Source organism: Paramisgurnus dabryanus, chromosome 2 (genome assembly GCF_030506205.2).
Source record: "Paramisgurnus dabryanus chromosome 2, PD_genome_1.1, whole genome shotgun sequence".
In the NCBI taxonomy this organism is placed as follows: Eukaryota; Metazoa; Chordata; class Actinopteri; order Cypriniformes; family Cobitidae; genus Paramisgurnus; species Paramisgurnus dabryanus.
The window spans coordinates 59,742,856-59,763,603 of record NC_133338.1 but is presented as its reverse complement, the minus strand read 5'-3'; the positions used below and the strand labels follow the sequence as shown (position 1 = coordinate 59,763,603).

The following is a 20,748-nucleotide window of genomic DNA, read 5'->3' as shown; positions in this document are numbered from 1 at the left end:
AATGATAAAGATACAAGGACAGATAAATGGATGGGAGACTATTAAATAGTGATGGAGACACTATACTGTCATAAAGCACCGTCTTTCAGATGAGACGTTAAACCGAGGTCCTGACTCTCTGTGGTCATTAAAAATCCCAGGATGTCTTTCAAAAAAGAGTAGGGGTGTGCCCAGGCATCCTGGCCAAACTTGCCCATTAGCCTACTAATCATCCCTCATACTAATTGTCGGGCGTTCTGGCGCAATATGGCTGCCGTTGCATCATCCAGGTGGATGCTGCACATTGGTGATGGTTGAAGAGAATCCTCCTTTCATATGTAAATTACTTTGAGTGGTGCAGAAAAGCGCTATATAAATGTAAGAAATTATTATTTATTATTATTATAAGAAACGTTGGGATCACTTGCTGAGCGTTTTTTTCCAACTGATGAATGATAAAACACTGACAGCCAATCACATTTATTTGAATTGAAATTGCACACATATTGGAAATGACAGATGACACAGTGAAGAAGAATCCGTGTATCTTTCGTTCATTCATTTTTTAAATTGAAACCAAAAATGAAAAAACTACTTGTTTATTCAATATTTGTTTCCAAAACCAAAGCACAACGGTAAACAGGGCCGCCTTAACCCAATGTGAGGCCCTGGGGCTGAGATCTTTTGGAGGCCCCCCATACCCTCAATTTATAGTCTCATTTAAAAAAAATAAGTGTAATATAGGTAATCTACATCACATAATGCATTAGTTTCTTTCAATCCATAAAACAGTGAGTTTTCCCTCTTTGACCCAGAAAACACCATAATATCATTATTAACATATCACTGAGCCCACTTGAGCATAAACACAAGACACTTTATTTAACAACCACACACAGCAGTTTTTGGAATATACAAATTTGCAGAAAATTGCCACTCACTAACTAAATGCTCACCACAGTTTTAAAAATATAAGAAGTTAAAGTTAGTTTTAAAGTGAAAATGCATTAATGTTAACAAAAGATACGTATTTATAGACAGAATCTTGTTTTTAATCAGTTATTTATTTTGTAGGCTATTGAAGATATAGTATGCATTGTATTTAGTATTTATGCATACGTATTTAAAACGAACACGTATGAATATGCACAAAACAGACAGGGAACATACCTGTATATAAGATCTTTAGATAAGGAGATTATAAATATTAATGGTGCGATCAGGGGATGATTATTTGAGATGGTCTTGTCGCGCTTTGACTTGCACATTTACCGTTGCGTCGTCTTTCTAAACCAACAGATGTGTGTACTGTGAGCTAACATCGCGTCAAACTACATCGCTCCAGCTGCGCACGCGTCACTGATATAAATGCGAGTAAACTTAAACTTTATAACAACGAACAGCATTAATATGTTCGGGAACTCGTTGTAGAAGTTGAAGAGACTTCTGCATGCCAGAGACTCAGACAGCTGCACGAGCACAGAGAGAGCGAGCGAGCGCGCGCGCGAAAGAGAGACCTGCAGTGCTTATTATGAAATTTCAGAAATTACTTTTTCATTTGTTGGTGGATTATTTCCCGTTTCTCTGTCACACTCAGTCTAACATGCAGGAATGCCAAGTTGACAACGCGCACTTAATTACATTACGCGGAATAGAAAAATCTGTTACGTCTGATATTTTATTTCAAGGTAAGTTACCACGGACCAATCAGCAGCCATGTAATGTGCAGTTAGAGTGATTGACAGATAACCTGACAAGTTACAAAACAATATAAACGTGAACTTGGGAGGCCCCTGAACTTCAGCCCAGGTAAGCCCGTGCATTAAGGCGGCCTTGACGGTAAACAACTTGTTTTCCCAAATCTCATTTTTGCGCTCAAACAAAAATGGAAAAAAACTGATAATAAGCAATAAGGACTCACATTTAATTTTCTTTTTTTTTCTATGGATGCCCAATGGGTTGGGATTCCAGTGGCGTGACCCTTTCTATGATTCTAAATGATTCTTGCAGTGCAGTATTAAATAAATAAAAAGACTGTAGCCGTCAGAACTCTTGTGTAATTTAGACGTGAGCGGGCGTTCTGACAATCCCTTGTGAAGTTATGAAGTAACGAATTCTGTAAGATTGAGATTATATGTTTGGTTGAAAAAGTTTGGAAACCCCTGATATACATTAGCCTACAGAAGTAAGATTTATCAAGAATGCATATAATGGAAAACAGCACAGAAATGGAGTGTTCGGTTGTGAAAGAACCGTCTTGGAAGAGCACAGACGCTGTATAACCTTAACTCGGAGACTCGTAACATAACATTAGGAATGCGTGGTTAAAGTTTGTTTTTAAAGAAGTTCCAGCTTGCATGGGGAGTGTTTGTTTACTTTGTGTATCGCGGATTCATTTCTAAAGAAGCCACAATTCGGTGCCGGATTTGCAGTGAGACTGTGATTAAAAGCACCACTAATATTGGATCTGACAAAAATGACACGGCAGTAACGTACACACAGTAAGTAAAACATTTTACTTTATTTAAGTTACTATGTTTTACTATTGCTTTGTTAGAAGAGATTGCTTGATACGTGTCTAAACACGTATGTTTGACTGTTTTAATTTACTAAAAACATTAAACGATTAATAAAGGTGCAACACTTAACAATATGACTGTAATATAACAATAGAAATATACAAAGTTAGTAATAAGGAAGGACTTACCAGCCACAATTTAATTTCTGATGCCCGCTTACTGTGTTATATACGGTCATTTAGGCAGGTCTACGTTAAAAGTAATTCTTCACTATTGCATTGTTGCCAAATTTGTAATTATTATTTAAGAAAACAAAGACCTGTATACATCAGTGGCGTCTATGCTTGAAAAGAAATGTAAGTGATTATTGCTTGTTATCCATTTTTTCTATATTTGATTTCAGCACTAAAAATCTATTTGGAAAAAAGAAGTCAAGTTGTTTACCGTTTTTTCCTTTTTGTTTTGGAAACAAATATTTAATAAACAAGTTTTTTTTTTTTTTCATTTTTGGTTTCAATTAAAAAAATGAATGAATGAATGATACACGGATTGAGAAGCTCATGCTGAAGTCCATTACATAAAATGACCTCAGGAATTCAGCGCTGAAGCATTGCTGTGACATTGACTACGTAGGGCCCTATTTTAACGATCTGAAACGCAAGTGCGAAGCGCAACGCGCAAGTGAGTTTGTGGGCGGATCTTGGGCACTGTTGCTATTTTCCCGGCGTGAGAAATAACTCTTGCGCCGGGCGCAAATCAATAAGGGGTTGGTCTGAAGTAGGTTCATTATTCATAGGTGTGGTTTGGGCGTAACGTCAAATAAACCAATCAGAACGCTATCCAACATTCCCTTTAAATGAAAGGGCGCAAGTTCCATGGCGGGTTGCTATTATTATGACAGATTTACCAGGCGCACGCCAGGAGCGGTTCACAGCCGAGGAGACCCACGTTCTTGTAAGAGCAGTCAAAGAAAGAGAAGTTATTTTGTATGGGGATACGAGAAACCCGCCCAAATCAGCGTCGGTTAAACAGGCGTGAGAGGAAATAGCCACAGTCTCATCAGCTGGCATATCGTTGCGCCAAGCGCTACAATGATGTCAGGAGACGGGGGAATCCCAAGCTTGCCAGCATAAATTTGGAGCACGCCGTGTAACGGAGGGGGATCTGCCTCAGGACCTGACGCCGGCAGAGGACATCGCTGCGTCCACCCTCACCGCTGAAAGGGTTTGGGGGCTTTGAAATCGGACCCAAGAAACGCAAGCAAGGTCCAACCCCAAATTACTCTTACAAATCAAGTTCATATACATTAAGGTTTCTTATGAAAACATTTTAATTATTATTTACATAAAATAAACGTAATACAGCCACACAACAAACTTATGAAAATATTTTAATCGTTATTTGCATGAGAATTTTTTTATGCAGCCACACAATAAATAAAAACTATCACCACAATGCTCACCACTATGATTTCCCTTATCTCGTGTATTCATATTTTTTAGTGTAACAATTTATGATTTGCAAAAATAACTGTTGCATCTGTGTAAATTAGATAAGCAAAGTGTGTGCGCGTTGTGCACGCTATACATTATGGTCAAGCATGCGCCCTTAAAATAGCATAATGAACAACGCGCAACGAGCCACTGACTTTAAACTTTTTTTTTCTGGTCAGTGGCGCAATTGTTTTTTGAAACTGCAAAATAGCATCAGGGATGGTTTGCGCCGGAACACGCCTCTTTTTTTGCGCTGAACCGCCCAGGGAGCGCAAGTTCATTCCCTAGTTTGCCGACATGCGTCTGTGGAGGGAAAAACCCGCTGTGCGCCGATGCAAAATACGAATGATATATGCGTCACTGACAAAGTCAATTGCGCTGGGTGCAAGATAGGGCCCGTAATGTTTTTATTGTATGACAATGACTACATTGAATTGAATTGAATTGAAATTTATTTGACAGAATTTGATAAAAATGTATAAAATAACAATGATCCCATACACTTAAAAAAACTGCCGAGGATATAGACACAAAAAAGCCTAAGGCTTTTTCCATTGTGGTCCTCGCTGTAAATAAAGCATACAGGCAATTAGCAGAAATAATGCAAAACCCCACAGATGACAGAGACTACAAACGTTTCTCCTAAGTCCACTTTACATCATATACAATAACACTGCAAACATGAACACATTTGTCATACAGTATCTTCCATTAACCACTTTTTCAATACCCTTTTAAAATGCTTCAGCTCTGTTGTGTTCTTTATAGATGTACAGTTTATTCCATGCCATAGCACTAGTATATAAAAACGAATTTTTCCCTACTAAACTTTTAAATCCACAAGGATATATGTTAAAATCCCTGCCCCTAGTATTGTATAGATGTTGGGTTCTCACCATATTATAATAATTTACTAAATATTTTGGAACCATATTGTTTAAAATTTTACGCAACATACCCAATTTTAAAAATATCACTGTTTTTTCGACATTCAAGAGTCCCAACTCTTTAAAACAATCATTATTTATGTGTGTACGCGGGTGCATTTTTAGGATTGTTCTGACTAATTTGTTTTGAGACTTTTGTACCAAAGCATTTGCCAATAATCTTAAAGAATAAGTGTCCAGTAAGTTAGCTTGCCTAGCTAAAAACTTCACCTTCCCACAAATCTTTGCAATCATTTTACTAGCCATATAATCACCTGTAAGTTTATTATCTATAAAACAGCCCAAATATTGTACTACACTTTTTGACTCCAAAATCATGTCGTTACTTTTAACTACAAAACTACCCTGTTTATTTAATTTCATTTTGGAAGCAAAAAGAATAGCTTCCGTTTTACCTAAGTGTAAAAATAACTTATTATCTAAAAACCATTTTGAAATCTCCTCTAACTGTAAAGACATTGTTTTCTCCACCATCTCTTTATCTCGATGGGCAACCACAATTGCTACATCGTCAGCATAAAGAAAGAGTTCCTCAGGACACGCTACCTTTTAAATCATTTATATATAAAAGGAAAAACAAAGGTCCTAATAGGCTCCCCTGAGGCACACCACAATTAATAAATAACTTAAGGGATCGGATAATGTACCCTTAATATCAACTTGTTGCTTCCTATCTTTTAAATAAGATTGAACCCACTTAAGAGAATTTTTATCAAATCCAATTGCCTTTAATTTGTATATTAAAATTTCATGATCTATGGTATCAAAAGCCTTCTGCAGGTCCAGCATAACCATCCCACAGAAGTCTCCTTTATCTACTGCTTTCCTTATGCTGTCAGTCAGATGTATTATACAGGTTTCAGTGGAATGTAAGGGTCTGAACCCGGATTGTAAAGCATACAAAATACTATTTTTAACAATATAATTTTCAATTTGATTATATATAACCCTTTCCATAATCTTAGATGCCACACATAAAATAGAAACAGGCCGATAATTTGTCATGTCTGATTTACAACTCTTTTTATGTAAGGGAACTACTCTAGCACTTTTAAAATCTAAAGGGACTTCCCCTTGTTGAATAGACAAATTTATAATGTATGCTATAAGGGGTGCTGTTACCTTTGCTGAATCCTTAAAATATTTGACAGGAATATTATCAATTCCAGGAGCCTTGTTTATGTTTAGCTCACTCATAAGTTTATAAATGTCACTATCAATAACAGGACATCATTTTAAAAGCATCAGAGGCTACTCCTTTTTGACCATAATAAAACTGAGTCGTCTTCTCATTATACTTATTTATACTTGGTGGAATTTGCTTTAAAATATCTGTTAAAACTTTCAGACACCTCCTTTGGGTTAGAAACTAAATTCCCTTTTATCTTAAGATTAATATTTCCTGATTTCCCTTTCACTGTATCAGAGTAGCCTAAGTTCTTGAATACTCCCCATAGCTTTTTTGGATTCTGACTGTTTTGTTTTATTTTATCCTTAAAATAATTGATCTTAGCCTCCTTAATCACATCTCTTACCTCATTTCTCCTTTGTTTATACTGCTCAAAACTAATAGAATCCATCTTTTTCTTAAACATCTTAAAACTAACATTCCTTGATCTAAAAAGCTGATGTATATCATCCGTAATCCATGGTTCAGATTTTTGTTTTACTCTTACTTTCTTAATCGGTGCAACCATATCTAAAACCTTGCATAATAACTCCTTAAAACAAGCCCAAGCAATATCTACATTTTTACAATTTAATACAGGTGACCAATCAACTCTCTTCAGAACCTCACAAAATGCCTCTGGGTTATAAGTCTTCGTCGATCTCAATAAAACTGTATTATGACCATTATAGTTTTTCTTCTTAATCTTTCTGCATAAGTAAACCATACAGTGATCACTTAAGCAACAATCAACAACCCCACTACTGACAATCCTATTATAGTCAGATACCAATATCAGATCAATAATAGATTGAGACATTGGAGTAATTCTAGTCGGCTCCTTAATCGGTTGCTTCAATGAAAAAAATCTGAAAAACCTTTAAAATGTTTGTATATCGAAGAGTCTTGTTTTAACATGTCCGTATTTAAGTCTCCACATAATATAACCTCAGATCCCTGTAGTTTTGAGCAGTTATTTAACACGTCTTCCAACACATCATAGAAATCACTTTGGTCGGGAGGTCTATACACATGACCAATTAAAATAGGTTTGCATTTTGTGAACAATATATCCATCCACACAGCTTCAATAAGAGCATTGTCCAAGTCCTTTCTTATGTTGAATACCAACTCCGTGTTTACATATACACATACGCCTCCGCCATTACGGTTCCTATCTCTTCTTATCAAACTATAGTTTGTAATTTCGATTTCAGAATCCATGATAGAAGAATCCAGCCATGTTTCACTACATCCAAATATTGATGGTTTAAGATCAGAGCATAATAATCTTATCTCTGTAATTTTCGGTAGTAAACTCCTTACATTTAGATGTGCGATAAACAAACCCTTTGGAGCTTTCGTGAAGTCTGTATTGCTAACGCTATCCCCCTGACACGGGCTTACCGGTACCTCCTGGATATGCTCAACCGACACTGGCTCCTGCTCCCGGTACTCTATGGAAGCGGCGCCAGGGATTAGGGCAGGAGACACCGGTCCGTGTCCCGCGCGCGTTATACAGACGTCGTCGGATGTTGATATAGACAGCAATCGTCCTCGCCCCGCATAAGTTAAACAGTCTATGACGACACTCCTTACCGACTCAGCCTTCCTCCGAACCGGGCAATCAGCTCCCAATGTCGGGACACATCCCAGCTGCCCGTGCTCCCCATGGGCCGCCCGACCAGCACCCAATGCTTCTCCGGCCTCCTCCACGCCACGACCGCCGTGCAAACCGAGCTGCAACACCCCTCTTGTATCTCCATACGAGGGGGTAACCCGATCCCAATGTTCCAATGTAGCTCCACTCACTTGCAGTCATTGCCTTTTGAACATTCGCGCCATACGGCGCGTCAAACTCGGCCATCGCAATGCAATCTGTTTGTTGTTGGCTCACCACAGCAGTCGGTCCCGGGCATTGATGGATATCACCCGATAAGAGTAAACACAAGGCTATAATTGTCCCTTCACGACTTCGGCCCTTGTTTTTAACTTCCTTTTTAACACACCGGACCGTCCAAGAATGGGAGATAAACATCTCATACACTGTGTTCGCTCCATAACCCCAATGTCTCTTTACAGTTTCAGTATCATTCACTATAAAATTATGCGATCCCACATTGTGGTTTTGTAGGCCATAAAACATGTTTAAAAAAATTATGTAAATACGAATCAGGAGAGTAGTTAGCGTTTCCCGTCTCCATGTCGCCATCTTGCCGTTACCTTCGTTACCATTAAAATGAACGATATACACAAACTAGATAACTGATTAGAAATGTATTCACACACGTGAATGAATTAACACAAACTTATCACCCGGTGGTGTGGACGTTAATATAGTTGTGGTTGTAGTTAATGTTATAGTTCTAGTGTAAAGTTCTAAACGTCTGGGTCGCCTTGGTTATGTTGCTGCTGCTAACTTTAGCTTTAAGCTTCTGATGAGGATTAAATCAAATTGACTTTTGTCAAATAGAGCTCATCTTTCTGTTTTACTAATTGATCTGTGTGATAATTTTTCAGCTGTAGTTTAAAATCATTTATCTCTCTCTCTCTCTTTCTCTCTCTCGCTCTGTCTGTCTGTCTGTCTGTCTGTCTGTCTGTCTAAAATGGGCCGGTCATTTCTTCAGGCAGCTTTGACTGGGGGGAGGACTTTGATTCTCAGTCAAATTACTGTCTGTATCAAAGCTTCTGCTTTACAACCAACAGAGCAAGTGATTAGATTTATATTTGGTCACATTAATAACGGCCGCTCAGAGAGCATCCGTACAGAAATCTGTTTTCCTCTGAGCGCTGAGATAACAAATTCACTCGTACATGACGCGATCAGATATTAGGATGTTTGCAGTGAGAAGAAGAGCTGAATAAAGCATGACCTTACTAATTGATACGTTTGTTATTTAGATTTTGTCCAGGATGTTTATGAAATACAAATATCCATTTTACACGTTTAAAGACCACCAGGAAGTAAACTGTGCCTACATTCCGTGTGTTTGTTGTAGTCCAAGAAAAGAGATTTACGCTGGAGACGATAACTCGTTTACTTTGGGGTTTGTTCCTTTTGCATATGGTTTACATGAACTAATACACACCAAAGGAAAATCATAAATCGGACCATAGGTGCCCTTTAAACACAAAAAGACTCAGACTCAACTCCCAAAATAAAGTTAACACGACCAAAATTATCATAATTCCTCCCGCTTGGACTCACAGCCTGTAAAGCCCTTTTCACACAGACATTCCAGAAAATGCCTCCTGGATTTTTCCCTGATTGTTTGATTTTTTTTTTGTTCATTCACACTGCCAATGATTTGCCGGCATTTGCAAGGTCGTGAAAGACACGTGACCTGTTGAAAGTCCTGCCCTCTCTTCTACGCAGCGTCTAAAGTTAGCATATTATTTATTATTTCTCTCTCGCGTGCATTTTTGTTTATGATAAGACTATAAAGGAGTCCGTGATGCGCCGTTCTAATGCTGGTGAATGATCTCAGCTTCGGAGTGGATATTTGACGTGCTCCTTGATCTCTGCTTTAATCCAGTTTTTAGATATTTCTCATCGTGATTGTTTATATGCATTTAAAACCCGCATTTTGAGAAGCTGAACGATATATCTTGTTGGGATGACGAGGGGTATTTTCATTTCTTATAAGCTCAAATAAGACGTGACACGATAATCTTTTATGCTGCTTGAATGATCTCCGTTTCTACGCAGTAAGTGACGAGCTAACTTACCTGATATCTGCTTCAGTCCAGTTTGCTGACATTTCTCGTCGTGAATGTTGTAAATCCCTCATTTTAAAGGGTTGAATCAACTTTACGTTGTAGTAAAAGTAAAAAGTATGCCATTTTAACTTTACTAAGAGTTAAAGTTACTTTTTTAGGTGGGTGATTCTATTACAGCTAAAAAAAGAAGGACAATGAAATATAAATCTCAAACTAGTTGTTTTTAATTTAAGGAACATCTTTACATTCACAGTGCAATAACAAAAAGTAAATAAAATAAAAAGCATTTTTTATAACTAAGGCCCTTAGTCTATGTGCCTGCCCACTATCATTAAATTACCTGAGCTTGCGCAGGTTTGATGTTGAGTTTTTTAAGATCCAAAGTGGTCGCTTAAATAGGGCCAGGGGTTTCTTTCATGAGAATTGAATTGACTGTCTGCATCAGCTGCCACCTGTCTGGTCCGCATCCATGGTTTGTGAGTCAGTTTAATAGCGCGTTCCCCCGCCCATCAGTCAATCATCCGTGGCGCCCTTTATCACATTTTCTTAAATTATTTTTTACTCCGTAACGAATGTGATTTAAAATGTAGCGAAGTATTCAATTCAATTCAATTCAATTTTATTTATATAGCGCTTTTCACAAAAGTCAATTGTTTCAAAGCAGCTTTACATAAATAGAAGCAGTGAAAAGCACAGAAAAACGACAGATAGCACAACAAAATACATGAAAGCATGAGCAGTTAAATTTGCTGCGGCTATGACTCAATATTATAATTGCACGTATTACTAAAGCAACGTATAGAAGAGGAAGCTAGGTAAAGCCCAAAAAGGCTGCCTCCCCGGGGTGAAAAACCCCCTAGGAGAAAAAAAACCCAGGCTTTTATCCGAGGAAAAATAAGTCCTAGGAGGGAAAAACCCTTGGGAGAACGGATAAGGAGATTTAGCGGAGATTAAGCGGTTCTGCCGGTGATCGTTTGTCAGGTATCAGCTGGGCATAACGTTGAAGGACAGCCAGTAGATCAGAGGTGTGCCGACTTTCACATCTACCGGGACTGGGTCTGTTTGTCTCGTCCTCGGGTCGAGGACGAGACAGGGAGAGAAAAACAAAATCGTATTAGCGTAGCGGCCGTTCATATGTATTGAAGTGTCACACAGTGATGTGGTTTAACTCAGCTTAGTTCCAGACAGACTAAATATTGCGGCATAATTATGTTATCCACAGTTGAGGATTTAGCAAATTGGGGGCCCAATGCGAGGGTATATATGGTAAATAAGGGTCACCTTCCGATCTTTAAGAGAAAATGAAACCTGACGACCTGTTTGACTAAAACCTAAAGCCCCACTGTCGTCGTTAATGCAGGTTCAGTGGCAAACGGGTCTATATTGTATACCATTTACAGGACCAGGAGAAAACGCCAAAAACATCGCAACCCGACCATACGTGTTAACCCGTTTGACTAAGGCCGGAAGCCCCACTGTCGTCGTTAATGCAGGTTCAGTGGCAAACGGGTCTGTATGGCATACTATTCATAAGACTTACGATAGCGCCAAAATCGCAACCCGACCATACGTGCCAACCCGTTTGACTAAGGCTGAGAGGCCCCACTGTCGTCGTTAATGCAGGTTCAGTGGCAAACGGGTCTGTATGGCATACTATTCACAAGACACACGAAAGCGCGAAAAACGCAACCCGACCATACGTGCCAACCCGTTTGACTAAGGCTGGAGGCCCCACTGTCGTCGTTAATGCAGGTTCAGTGGCAAACGGGTCTGTATGGCATACTATTCATAAGACTTACGATAGCGCCAAAATCGCAACCCGACCATACGTGCCAACCCGTTTGACTAAGGCTGAGAGGCCCCACTGTCGTCGTTAATGCAGGTTCAGTGGCAAACGGGTCTGTATGGCATACTATTCACAAGACACACGAAAGCGCGAAAAACGCAACCCGACCATACGTGCCAACCCGTTTGACTAAGGCTGGAGGCCCCACTGTCGTCGTTAATGCAGGTTCAGTGGCAAACGGGTCTGTATGGCATACTATTCATAAGACTTACGATAGCGCCAAAATCGCAACCCGACCATACGTGCCAACCCGTTTGACTAAGGCTGAGAGGCCCCACTGTCGTCGTTAATGCAGGTTCAGTGGCAAACGGGTCTGTATGGCATACTATTCACAAGACACACGAAAGCGCGAAAAACGCAACCCGACCATACGTGCCAACCCGTTTGACTAAGGCTGGAGGCCCCACTGTCGTCGTTAATGCAGGTTCAGTGGCAAACGGGTCTGTATGGCATACTATTCATAAGACTTACGATAGCGCCAAAATCGCAACCCGACCATACGTCCCAAACCGTTTGACTAAGGCCGGAAGCCCCACTGTCGTCGTTAATGCAGGTTCAGTGGCAAACGGGTATGTATGGCATACTATTCACAAGACACACGAAAGCGCGAAAAACGCAACCCGACCATACATACCAACCCGTTTGACTAAGGCTGGAGGCCCCACTGTCGTCGTTAATGCAGGTTCATTGGCAAACGGGTCTGTATGGCATACTATTCACAAGACACACGAAAGCGCGAAAAACGCAACCCGACCATACATACCAACCCGTTTGACTAAGGCTGGAGGCCCCACTGTCGTCGTTAATGCAGGTTCAGTGGCAAACGGTTATGTATGGCATACTATTCACAAGACACACGAAAGCACCAAAATCGCAACCCGACCATACATACCAACCCGTTTGACTAAGGCTGGAGGCCCCACTGTCGTCGTTAATGCAGGTTCAGTGGCAAACGGGTATGTATGGCATACTATTCACAAGACACACGAAAGCACCAAAATCGCAACCCGACCATACATACCAACCCGTTTGACTAAGGCTGGAGGCCCCACTGTCGTCGTTAATGCAGGTTCAGTGGCAAACGGTTATGTATGGCATACTATTCACAAGACACACGAAAGCACCAAAATCGCAACCCGACCATACATACCAACCCGTTTGACTAAGGCTGGAGGCCCCACTGTCGTCGTTAATGCAGGTTCAGTGGCAAACGGGTCGGTATGGCATACTATTCACAAGACACACGAAAGCACCAAAATCGCAACCCAACCATACGTGCCAAACCTTTTGACTAAGGCCGGAAGCCCCACTGTCGTCGTTAATGCAGGTTCAGTGGCAAACGGTGGCAAACTATTTAATGCAATTCATTTTAAGTGTTCATGCAGAAAAGGTTTTTATTTATTTATTTGGTTGGTCTGTGTTATGACCGTGAGTGCTTTGTTCCGTGAAAAAAAACTATTGCGAGTTAAGAACCTTTACTAGACAAATTATGCGAATGCTTTGTTGAAGAGAAAAGTTTTAAGTCTAGATTTAAAATGATCGACTGTGTCTGATTCTCGGACATCGGTTGGTAAATCATTCCAGAGCTTAGGGGCTAAGTAGGAAAAGGATCTTCCACATTTAGACACTTTTGATAGTCTAGGGATAATCAATAGACCAGAATTTTGCGACCGTAGTGTGCGTGATGGATTGTATTCTGATAGTAATTCTCTAAGATATGAGGGTGCTAAGCCATTTAAAGCTTTGTAGGTGATTAGTGATATTTTAAATTGGATGCGATATTTAACTGGTAGCCAGTGTAAAGATGCCAGAATTGGGCTTATGTGGTCATACTTCTTAGATCGAGTAAGTACCCTTGCAGAAGCGTTTTGAACTAGCTGAAGCTTGTTGATCTGATTTGAATGGCATCCCCCGAGTAGCGAGTTACAATAGTCTATTCTAGAGGTCATAAAAGCATGAATAAGCTTCTCTGCGTCAGATGTAGACAGCATATGGCGTATTTTTGAGATATTTCTAAGATGGAAGAATGCTGTGCGGCAGACGTTGGCGATATGACTATCAAAGGATAAGTTGCTGTCGAACATCACATCTAAGTTCCTAACCGTGGAAGATGGCACCACAGTACAGCCATCTATGTGCAATTTGTAATCTGACATATTATGTTTGTAGCGATTTGGTTCAATAATAAGTACCTCTGTCTTATTGGAGTTGAGCTTAAGAAAGTTATGTGCCATCCAGTCACTAACATCGCTAATGCAGTCTTTTAGCTTAGAAAACGTGTGTGTTTCGCTGGGATGCGAGGAGATGTAAAGTACAATACTTTAAAAAAAAACATACTTAAGTAAAAGTACAGATTTTACTCAAAAAAGTAAAAGTACACAACACGCCCAGTATGGCATTGTTTCGGCTTCTTGTTCACACAGAGGGTTTTTCGTGTTTCTGACTAGGTTCTCTTTCCGGCAACGATCCCAAAAGATCTACAAGACGTGTTTGCCTTCACACAGAAACAATTTCTTTCTGGGACCAAAGGTCTGTGTGAAAGGGGTTTTAGTTAACTTTGCATTGTGAGCGAATCTTTCAAACATGGTAAGAAGCGTCACATTTTTGGCTGACGTCAGAGGTATTCAGGCCAATCACAATCTACAGAGTTTTAGGAAGAGACAGAAATCTGGAGCTACGGTATGTGGAAAATAATGTGTTTATTGAATCATAAACCACACGAACACATTGTGTTATTGCAAAAAAAAAAAAAAAAAACGAAATAACGTTGCTTTTTAGCAATGACATTGGTGCACTTGGGCAAGATTCCCATCTAAACTGCTGTCTATCATTTGGCCCTCCATAAACAACACAAGCTTGTCATTAATATTCACATTCTGTTTGATCTATTTCTGATGGTGTTTTGGGAACTGATTCGAGGTGATGGTTTTACAGGGCGTTTAACGTTCGACAGACCGGACTGATAATTAAAGTCTGACATGACGGCCCAATGTCACCAGCCTCCATTTTCTCCAGCGTAAATTGCTTTCTGATCTGAAATGGAAAAGCATTTTCCCACGTTCACATGGAAACCAAAGCATTTAATGAAATGAGCAGAGGCCTCAACGCAGGCCAAAGATTTAGCGAATGACAGAAAATGCTGTGATATCTGTGAGCGTAGAAGAGCAAACCTCCAGACAGCATGACATTTATCTGTGAAAGCACAATCATGTTTAACACCTCGTCCAAAATATTAAATAGTCTTTTAAAAACCCTTGTGTTAAACACAGCAAACATTCCTGAGAAAAGAGATTTCAATCAAAGATGTGAATTATCAGACAAACCCATCCAACAGTTAAAGAATGCTTTCATCGGACACACGCACGTTGTCCCATTAAGGTCATTTATTTCCCTTTGTTATTAGAAATAAACTACAGTACAAGATCTCTGTCGTTATGGATTGTATGCAGAAGTGAAGTTTATTCCACAAAAGGTGTTTGTTTATGTTGTTATCTGTGGATAAGTAGACAGAGACAGACAGACAGCTGTAAAGGGTAGAGATGTGTTGAGTGGCTGTGTTGGGTTGTGTTAAGGGGATTATGGGAATTAAGCGTCGGTGCTCTCGGCATCTGGTGGTTGGATTAAGTGGCAGAGCGGATCGGGTAAAGCAGGAAAGCTTGTGAATGGACACACACTACGGGTCAGCGGGGTTGATATCATACACGCTTTGAGCACGTAACTTCTACCTATTAAAAATCTGTGCATGTAAATGTAAGTGAGACAGTTAGATGGGTCAGACCTCGAGAGAATTAAGATATGAAGAGAAATAAACAGCAAAACTTTCCCAATATATTCAACTGAATGAATGTATGTAGCGATATGTTTGTGAATATTTTAAACAGAAGTACATGATCAGCCCTCTCTCTCTCGCTCTCTCTCTCTCTCTCTCTCTCGATAGATGGATGATGGATGGATGGATAGATAGATTTGTATTTTAAGAGAAAGGTTAAACTAATAATTGAGAATGTAAAGCAGTGGGGAAGTCTCATGACTCAGTGCCGTCTCTACAGCCTTCAGTTGTGTGCTTTATATGTTTAATTTTTGTCAAAGCTCAATGTCTCTCTTTCAGTTTGTCTGTCTTTCTATTGTGAGGTATCTTTTCTTACCCACTGTTGCCGTGGTAATGGTGTTTGTGCCATCATACTCTTCATCCTACCTGTCACGGTTACCAGGCAACAGGCTCTTCTCCTGGCAACAGTCTGTGACTCTCAGCAGCTGTAGAGTTCAAATGCATGTGCTGCGTGTTACCAAACACAAATTGTGTGTGTGTGTGTCTTTGTGCGCATGTGTGCCTGTGTGCGTGTGCGTGTGTGTGCGCGTGTGTGTGTGTGCATGTGTGTGTCTGTGTGCGTGTGTGTTTCTGTGTGTGTGTGTGTGTGTGTGTGTGTGTGTGTGTGTGTGTGTGTGTGTGTGTGTGTGTGTGTGTGTGTGTGTGTGTGTCTGTGTGTCTGTGTGTCTGTGTGTCTGTGTGTCTGTGTGTGTGTTCGCATGTGTGTACTGTGAAACAGCCAGACATCTCTCAGTGTTTTTAGCAGATGTGATAAGATAGCAAATGTCATGGAGGTATTTCCACACGTCACTGTGAACGTCTACACGTTTGGTTGAGAAAAGCTGTGTGTGTTTTCTTGTTAAATGATTTTGAACAGCTGTTTTGATTGAGTTTTACTTCATCAGTATGTCTTATTTATAGTATTTGAATGTTTCTCTCTAATTAAAATCTCTGCAGGTTGATGTTAGATGTGAGATGTCATGAGGCTGTATTTCACTCCTTTATAATGTGCACCAGATAGAGTACACTATGTGTAGTTAAGCTCAGAAGTTGACATACCCCTTATATGTAACGCTAGAATTTACCAAAAATCAAAGTGAAGATACAAATCGCTTGTGAATTGTTATTTTTCTTCACGTCTTGCTTGGTAAAGTGTCTCATGATGGTTTTCTCTATGCTATGCTGTGCTGTGCTGTGCTGTATGTGTTTGTTTGCCCTGATTAAAGTATTAATGATGTAAAATCTCTCTTTATGTCACATCTGTGCAGGTTGTGTTCTGCACCTGAATAACAAACAAATACACCGTTGACATTTTCTCTGCTTATTGATTATTTTATTGATTGGTTTTTTAGAAGGTTAAGTGAGAACAGAAGATGATGTAACTGTGTGCAAACATCTGTTTGTTTATGTCACTAATGTGTCTGTAATAATACAGTAAACACTGTACAGTTCATAGTTCAGCGTATGCTTTTATTTGCTTATAGCTACTTTATAAATGATAACATAAGCAGGATCTAATGCTTTCTCTCTCTTTCTTTGTCTCTCTTATAGGTGACTCGTCTCAAGTTGGTAAGTCACATGTTTTTTGTGTTTTAATAATGTTTATAAGAGAGAAAGTGCTGAGTGTCTGTAATGTGCAGTCCATGCAGCATGCAACGTGTACATGCAGCAAAAATGTATAAATCCAGAACGGAAACATTAATCCATGGCACAGCATGACATGAGAGTGAATAAAACAAGAAAACTCCACGCTACAATAAAACAATAACCGACAAGAGACAATGGCACACACACTTTTCACACAGATTACAGAAAATACAATGAAAATGTGTCGAGTGTTTGTGCGATGATGGTATTATTTTGGTTAATTTACACTGCCAATGACTCTGTGTATGCGTTAACACGCATCCTGTAAATGAATGAACCCTTCTGTAATGACCCTGTAATAATAATGAATACTCTTATTAAGATTTCATTTTACACCAGCAGAAAGAGAAATGTCTTGCACATGTAAATGGACGGTAATAAAGGTGATTCTGATGGATGTCATACTAACATGATTAGATATATCTGAGCATTCAAATATTGAGCAACGCTTCCACTTCAGGTCAGTTGCAGCAGATTTGTGAGGACTTCCTTCAAAATGTTTCATTCTGTTGATGTTGAAGGTCATTTTATCTGTATACAAGAGTAAAACACATTTAAGCAGAAGCTCTCGTTTACTGTTTATCCAGCAGTTCTGTCTGAAGAAAGCCAAAGCAATGATAAATGAGAGATGCTTGTTCAGCAAATCCCTCCTACAGCCTCCTGCTTGAGGGGATTTTACAGGTTCTCCAGAGGAATTATGGGAGATGTAGTTCATGAAAGTATAGCGGCTTATCCACTACAGTCCTGACCAAATGCTTTAAGCCTGAGAGATAAACTGAGAGAGAGAGTTTGGTCTTTTGGATTTTATCTGGAAATGAGACCGCTGGGAAACACGGAAATACCGAGATCCTGCACATAAACAAATCCACTTCTGGGGCCAATTGTTCAAAAAGATCAAAATAATCCAGATTTGGAAAGCCCATGTTTCGCTATCGAGGATCAGGTTAACCATCTCACTTTTGTTCTAGTTTTTTCAAAACAAACAAGAGATAAAGAATTTACAAACGTGCGGAGAGCCGAAGCGTTTCAGCACTAGAACAGCGCCATGTGATTTTTTACAAAGCATTACTTGAATGTTTCTCATCTTACCATATCCACACAGAGTCATCATATACAATAAATCTATAAGATAGCATTTTAAAACATTTCAAAACAGATGCATTTGTTTAAAGCAAAGCATTTATTTACTTACCAGGCTACAAGTGAAGCTGCTCTTTGCGCCTTCTAACGTCTCATAATCAGTCCTCATTTATGTCCAAGAGACTCAATAATAATCTTTTACATTTTAGACTTTAGAGCAGGTTTTTGTTGGTCAATGACGTAGTCTATTTTAGTTGCCTCAAAATAGCAACGCGCCAACAATGCGCCTGAACACACCTTGTTTTTAGAAAAGAACGACCATGGGCGCAAAAGGGGGCGCAAATGCATTTGCTATTTAAACAACGTGGTGCTAAACGTGAAAATTATAATTGCGCAGGGTGGAAACTAGCAAAAGACACTTAGCGTCATGCATTACGCTGCATTGCGTTGTGTGTAAGAGAGAGCCCTAAATGTTAAATATTTTTTGTTTGTTGTATGAGGGATTTATATGAAGTTTTTCTTTCTTAATTGACTGGAAGGTCAATTTTACTTTGAATACTTTATCATAAGGATTTAACTAAACAAAATTTCAAAAAGAAATGATCAATGTATAAATAGTGCATGATAGAAAAAGTTGTGCTGTAGACTAACTGTAGGTTTATAAGTTTAAGTAACATTTTATTAGAAGTTTTATTACAATTTTGTTCCTGAAATCCAACCTTCTGATTGGATCAGAAAAATCCTAAAACAAATCTCAATCTTACTAAAATGTTTTGACCAACACAAAGTGACTTGATCCAGATCAAAACCTAGATTGGATTTTGTGATCCAATCCAAATTCAGAATCATTTTTTTTGTTTGTTTGTTTTTACCAAACCCATTTTGAAATGTTGATCTAATCCGATAGCAGAAATCCAAATGGATTACCTTTTTAAAAACTGATGCACTCTTCAGATCTTCATCTTTAGTTTAGCTCCATCTGAATCAAACACACCTGTATGTCATCTATAACTAATCCTGTAGATTAGGGTTAGAATGGTTGAGGTATGTTTGATTAGATCTAGACTTGAACTGTGAAGGACATTAAACCTCCAGGATTCCAGAGTTACTCAAATCATCTCATGTAAAAGTGTCCATCTTCATGTAATATCTGACAACATCATAGAATCACTGTGAAAAAGGGTTGAAAATGCAGCAGATGCTGAAAAAGAAAAGAATGTTGAGCATGCGCGTCTGTGTGTGTGTGTGTGTGTGTGTGTGTGTGTGTGTGTGTGTGTGTGTGTGTGTGTCACTGTGTGTTTGTGTGCATGCATTTTGGCTCAGTCAATTCTCTCTCTCTCTGTATTAGTTGTAGAAATGATGTTGTAATTTTAAAAGAAGCCGCAGCTGCAGGGAGGATGAGGTCATGAGGGATTTGTTGTGTGTGTATAAATCAGAGGGAGCATTTGTGTGTGAGCAGGATGAGATCCTCTGCAGTCTGTTCACTTTTACCCCAAGGGGGCGATAGTTTGACTGCAGGATCTGATAGATCACATGACACAGTCCACTGTGACCTTCAGAGATAAACAACATGATGTGTGCGGATGACAGGCACAGATTCAATCAAACCACCGGCTGAGATGAAGCAGCACGTCAGCATGTTTTTGAGCAAGAAAGCACTCTTAATGAAAAGAAAACAAATTTTAAAGGATTTTAAAGGAAACCTGAAATGCTGGAAAACAAACACATGAATGAATCAAATAAAATAATATCTTAATTAGCAAAGAAATATCTGATAAACTAAGCAAGCGGTTTTGAGTTAATCAGATAGTAAATATTATTTGATGTTGATGTAAAATGAAAATGTATCATATTTATTTCTCGTTTCCTTGTGTTAATCTCAGAACGATTGTTTATCTTCCTGATAATGAAAGAGACACAAGGCAACAGATGTGGTATTACTGTTGTTATTCTGAGCGTCTCGCTGCGGTGTGCGAGTTAATGGCGTCACGGCGAGCGGCGTAGCCCTCAGGTAAATGAAGGCCGACCGCCGGCTCACGCGTTAATGAATTCATGGCTTCCCGTTTCATTTCATCAATTTCACAAGCAGAACGTGTGCACATTTTAATGACTCTGACCTTTTGCGTTTTGATGTTTTGGGCGAAAATATTTAATGAGTGACCACAAAGTCTTTGAAAACGTCACAGTCAAACCACCCGACAGGCAGCGAGCGTGTCTGAAAAACAACAGAAATGCGTTTTAATGAAGCAGTCGGGCACGGGAGTTAAAGCTCACTGATGTAAGCTGGGACAGAAAGGAAAGGATTTCCCATTATTGAGTGACAGGTGCACAGTGATATCTCGCTCATTTCCCAGGGTGCTCGGCTGCGGTGCTGGAAACCGCTCTGAATTAAAGTGGATTTAATGGAGTCAGGCAACAGTGGAGACAGCTTTATAACGCTTATTACCAATCCTGTGTTATAATGAGCTGAATCACAACCCTGATGGTGAAAGATTAAAGAGATTTACAGTCATCCGCACACAGACACACAGAGAGAGAGAG

General features: G+C 39.4%; 1 protein-coding gene across 7 annotated transcripts in view; it reads left to right on the top strand.

Moving 5' to 3' along the window:
- Positions 1-20,748, top strand: part of nrxn2b (neurexin 2b) — a 339,687-nt gene that overhangs the window by 170,604 nt on the left and 148,335 nt on the right. For all 7 annotated transcript variants that reach the window (XM_065261925.1, XM_065261926.1, XM_065261923.1 and 4 more), the window contains one exon: positions 17,032-17,049. In XM_065261925.1, coding sequence (XP_065117997.1) covers positions 17,032-17,049 — 18 coding nt within the window. The remainder of the gene's footprint in view (positions 1-17,031; positions 17,050-20,748) is intronic.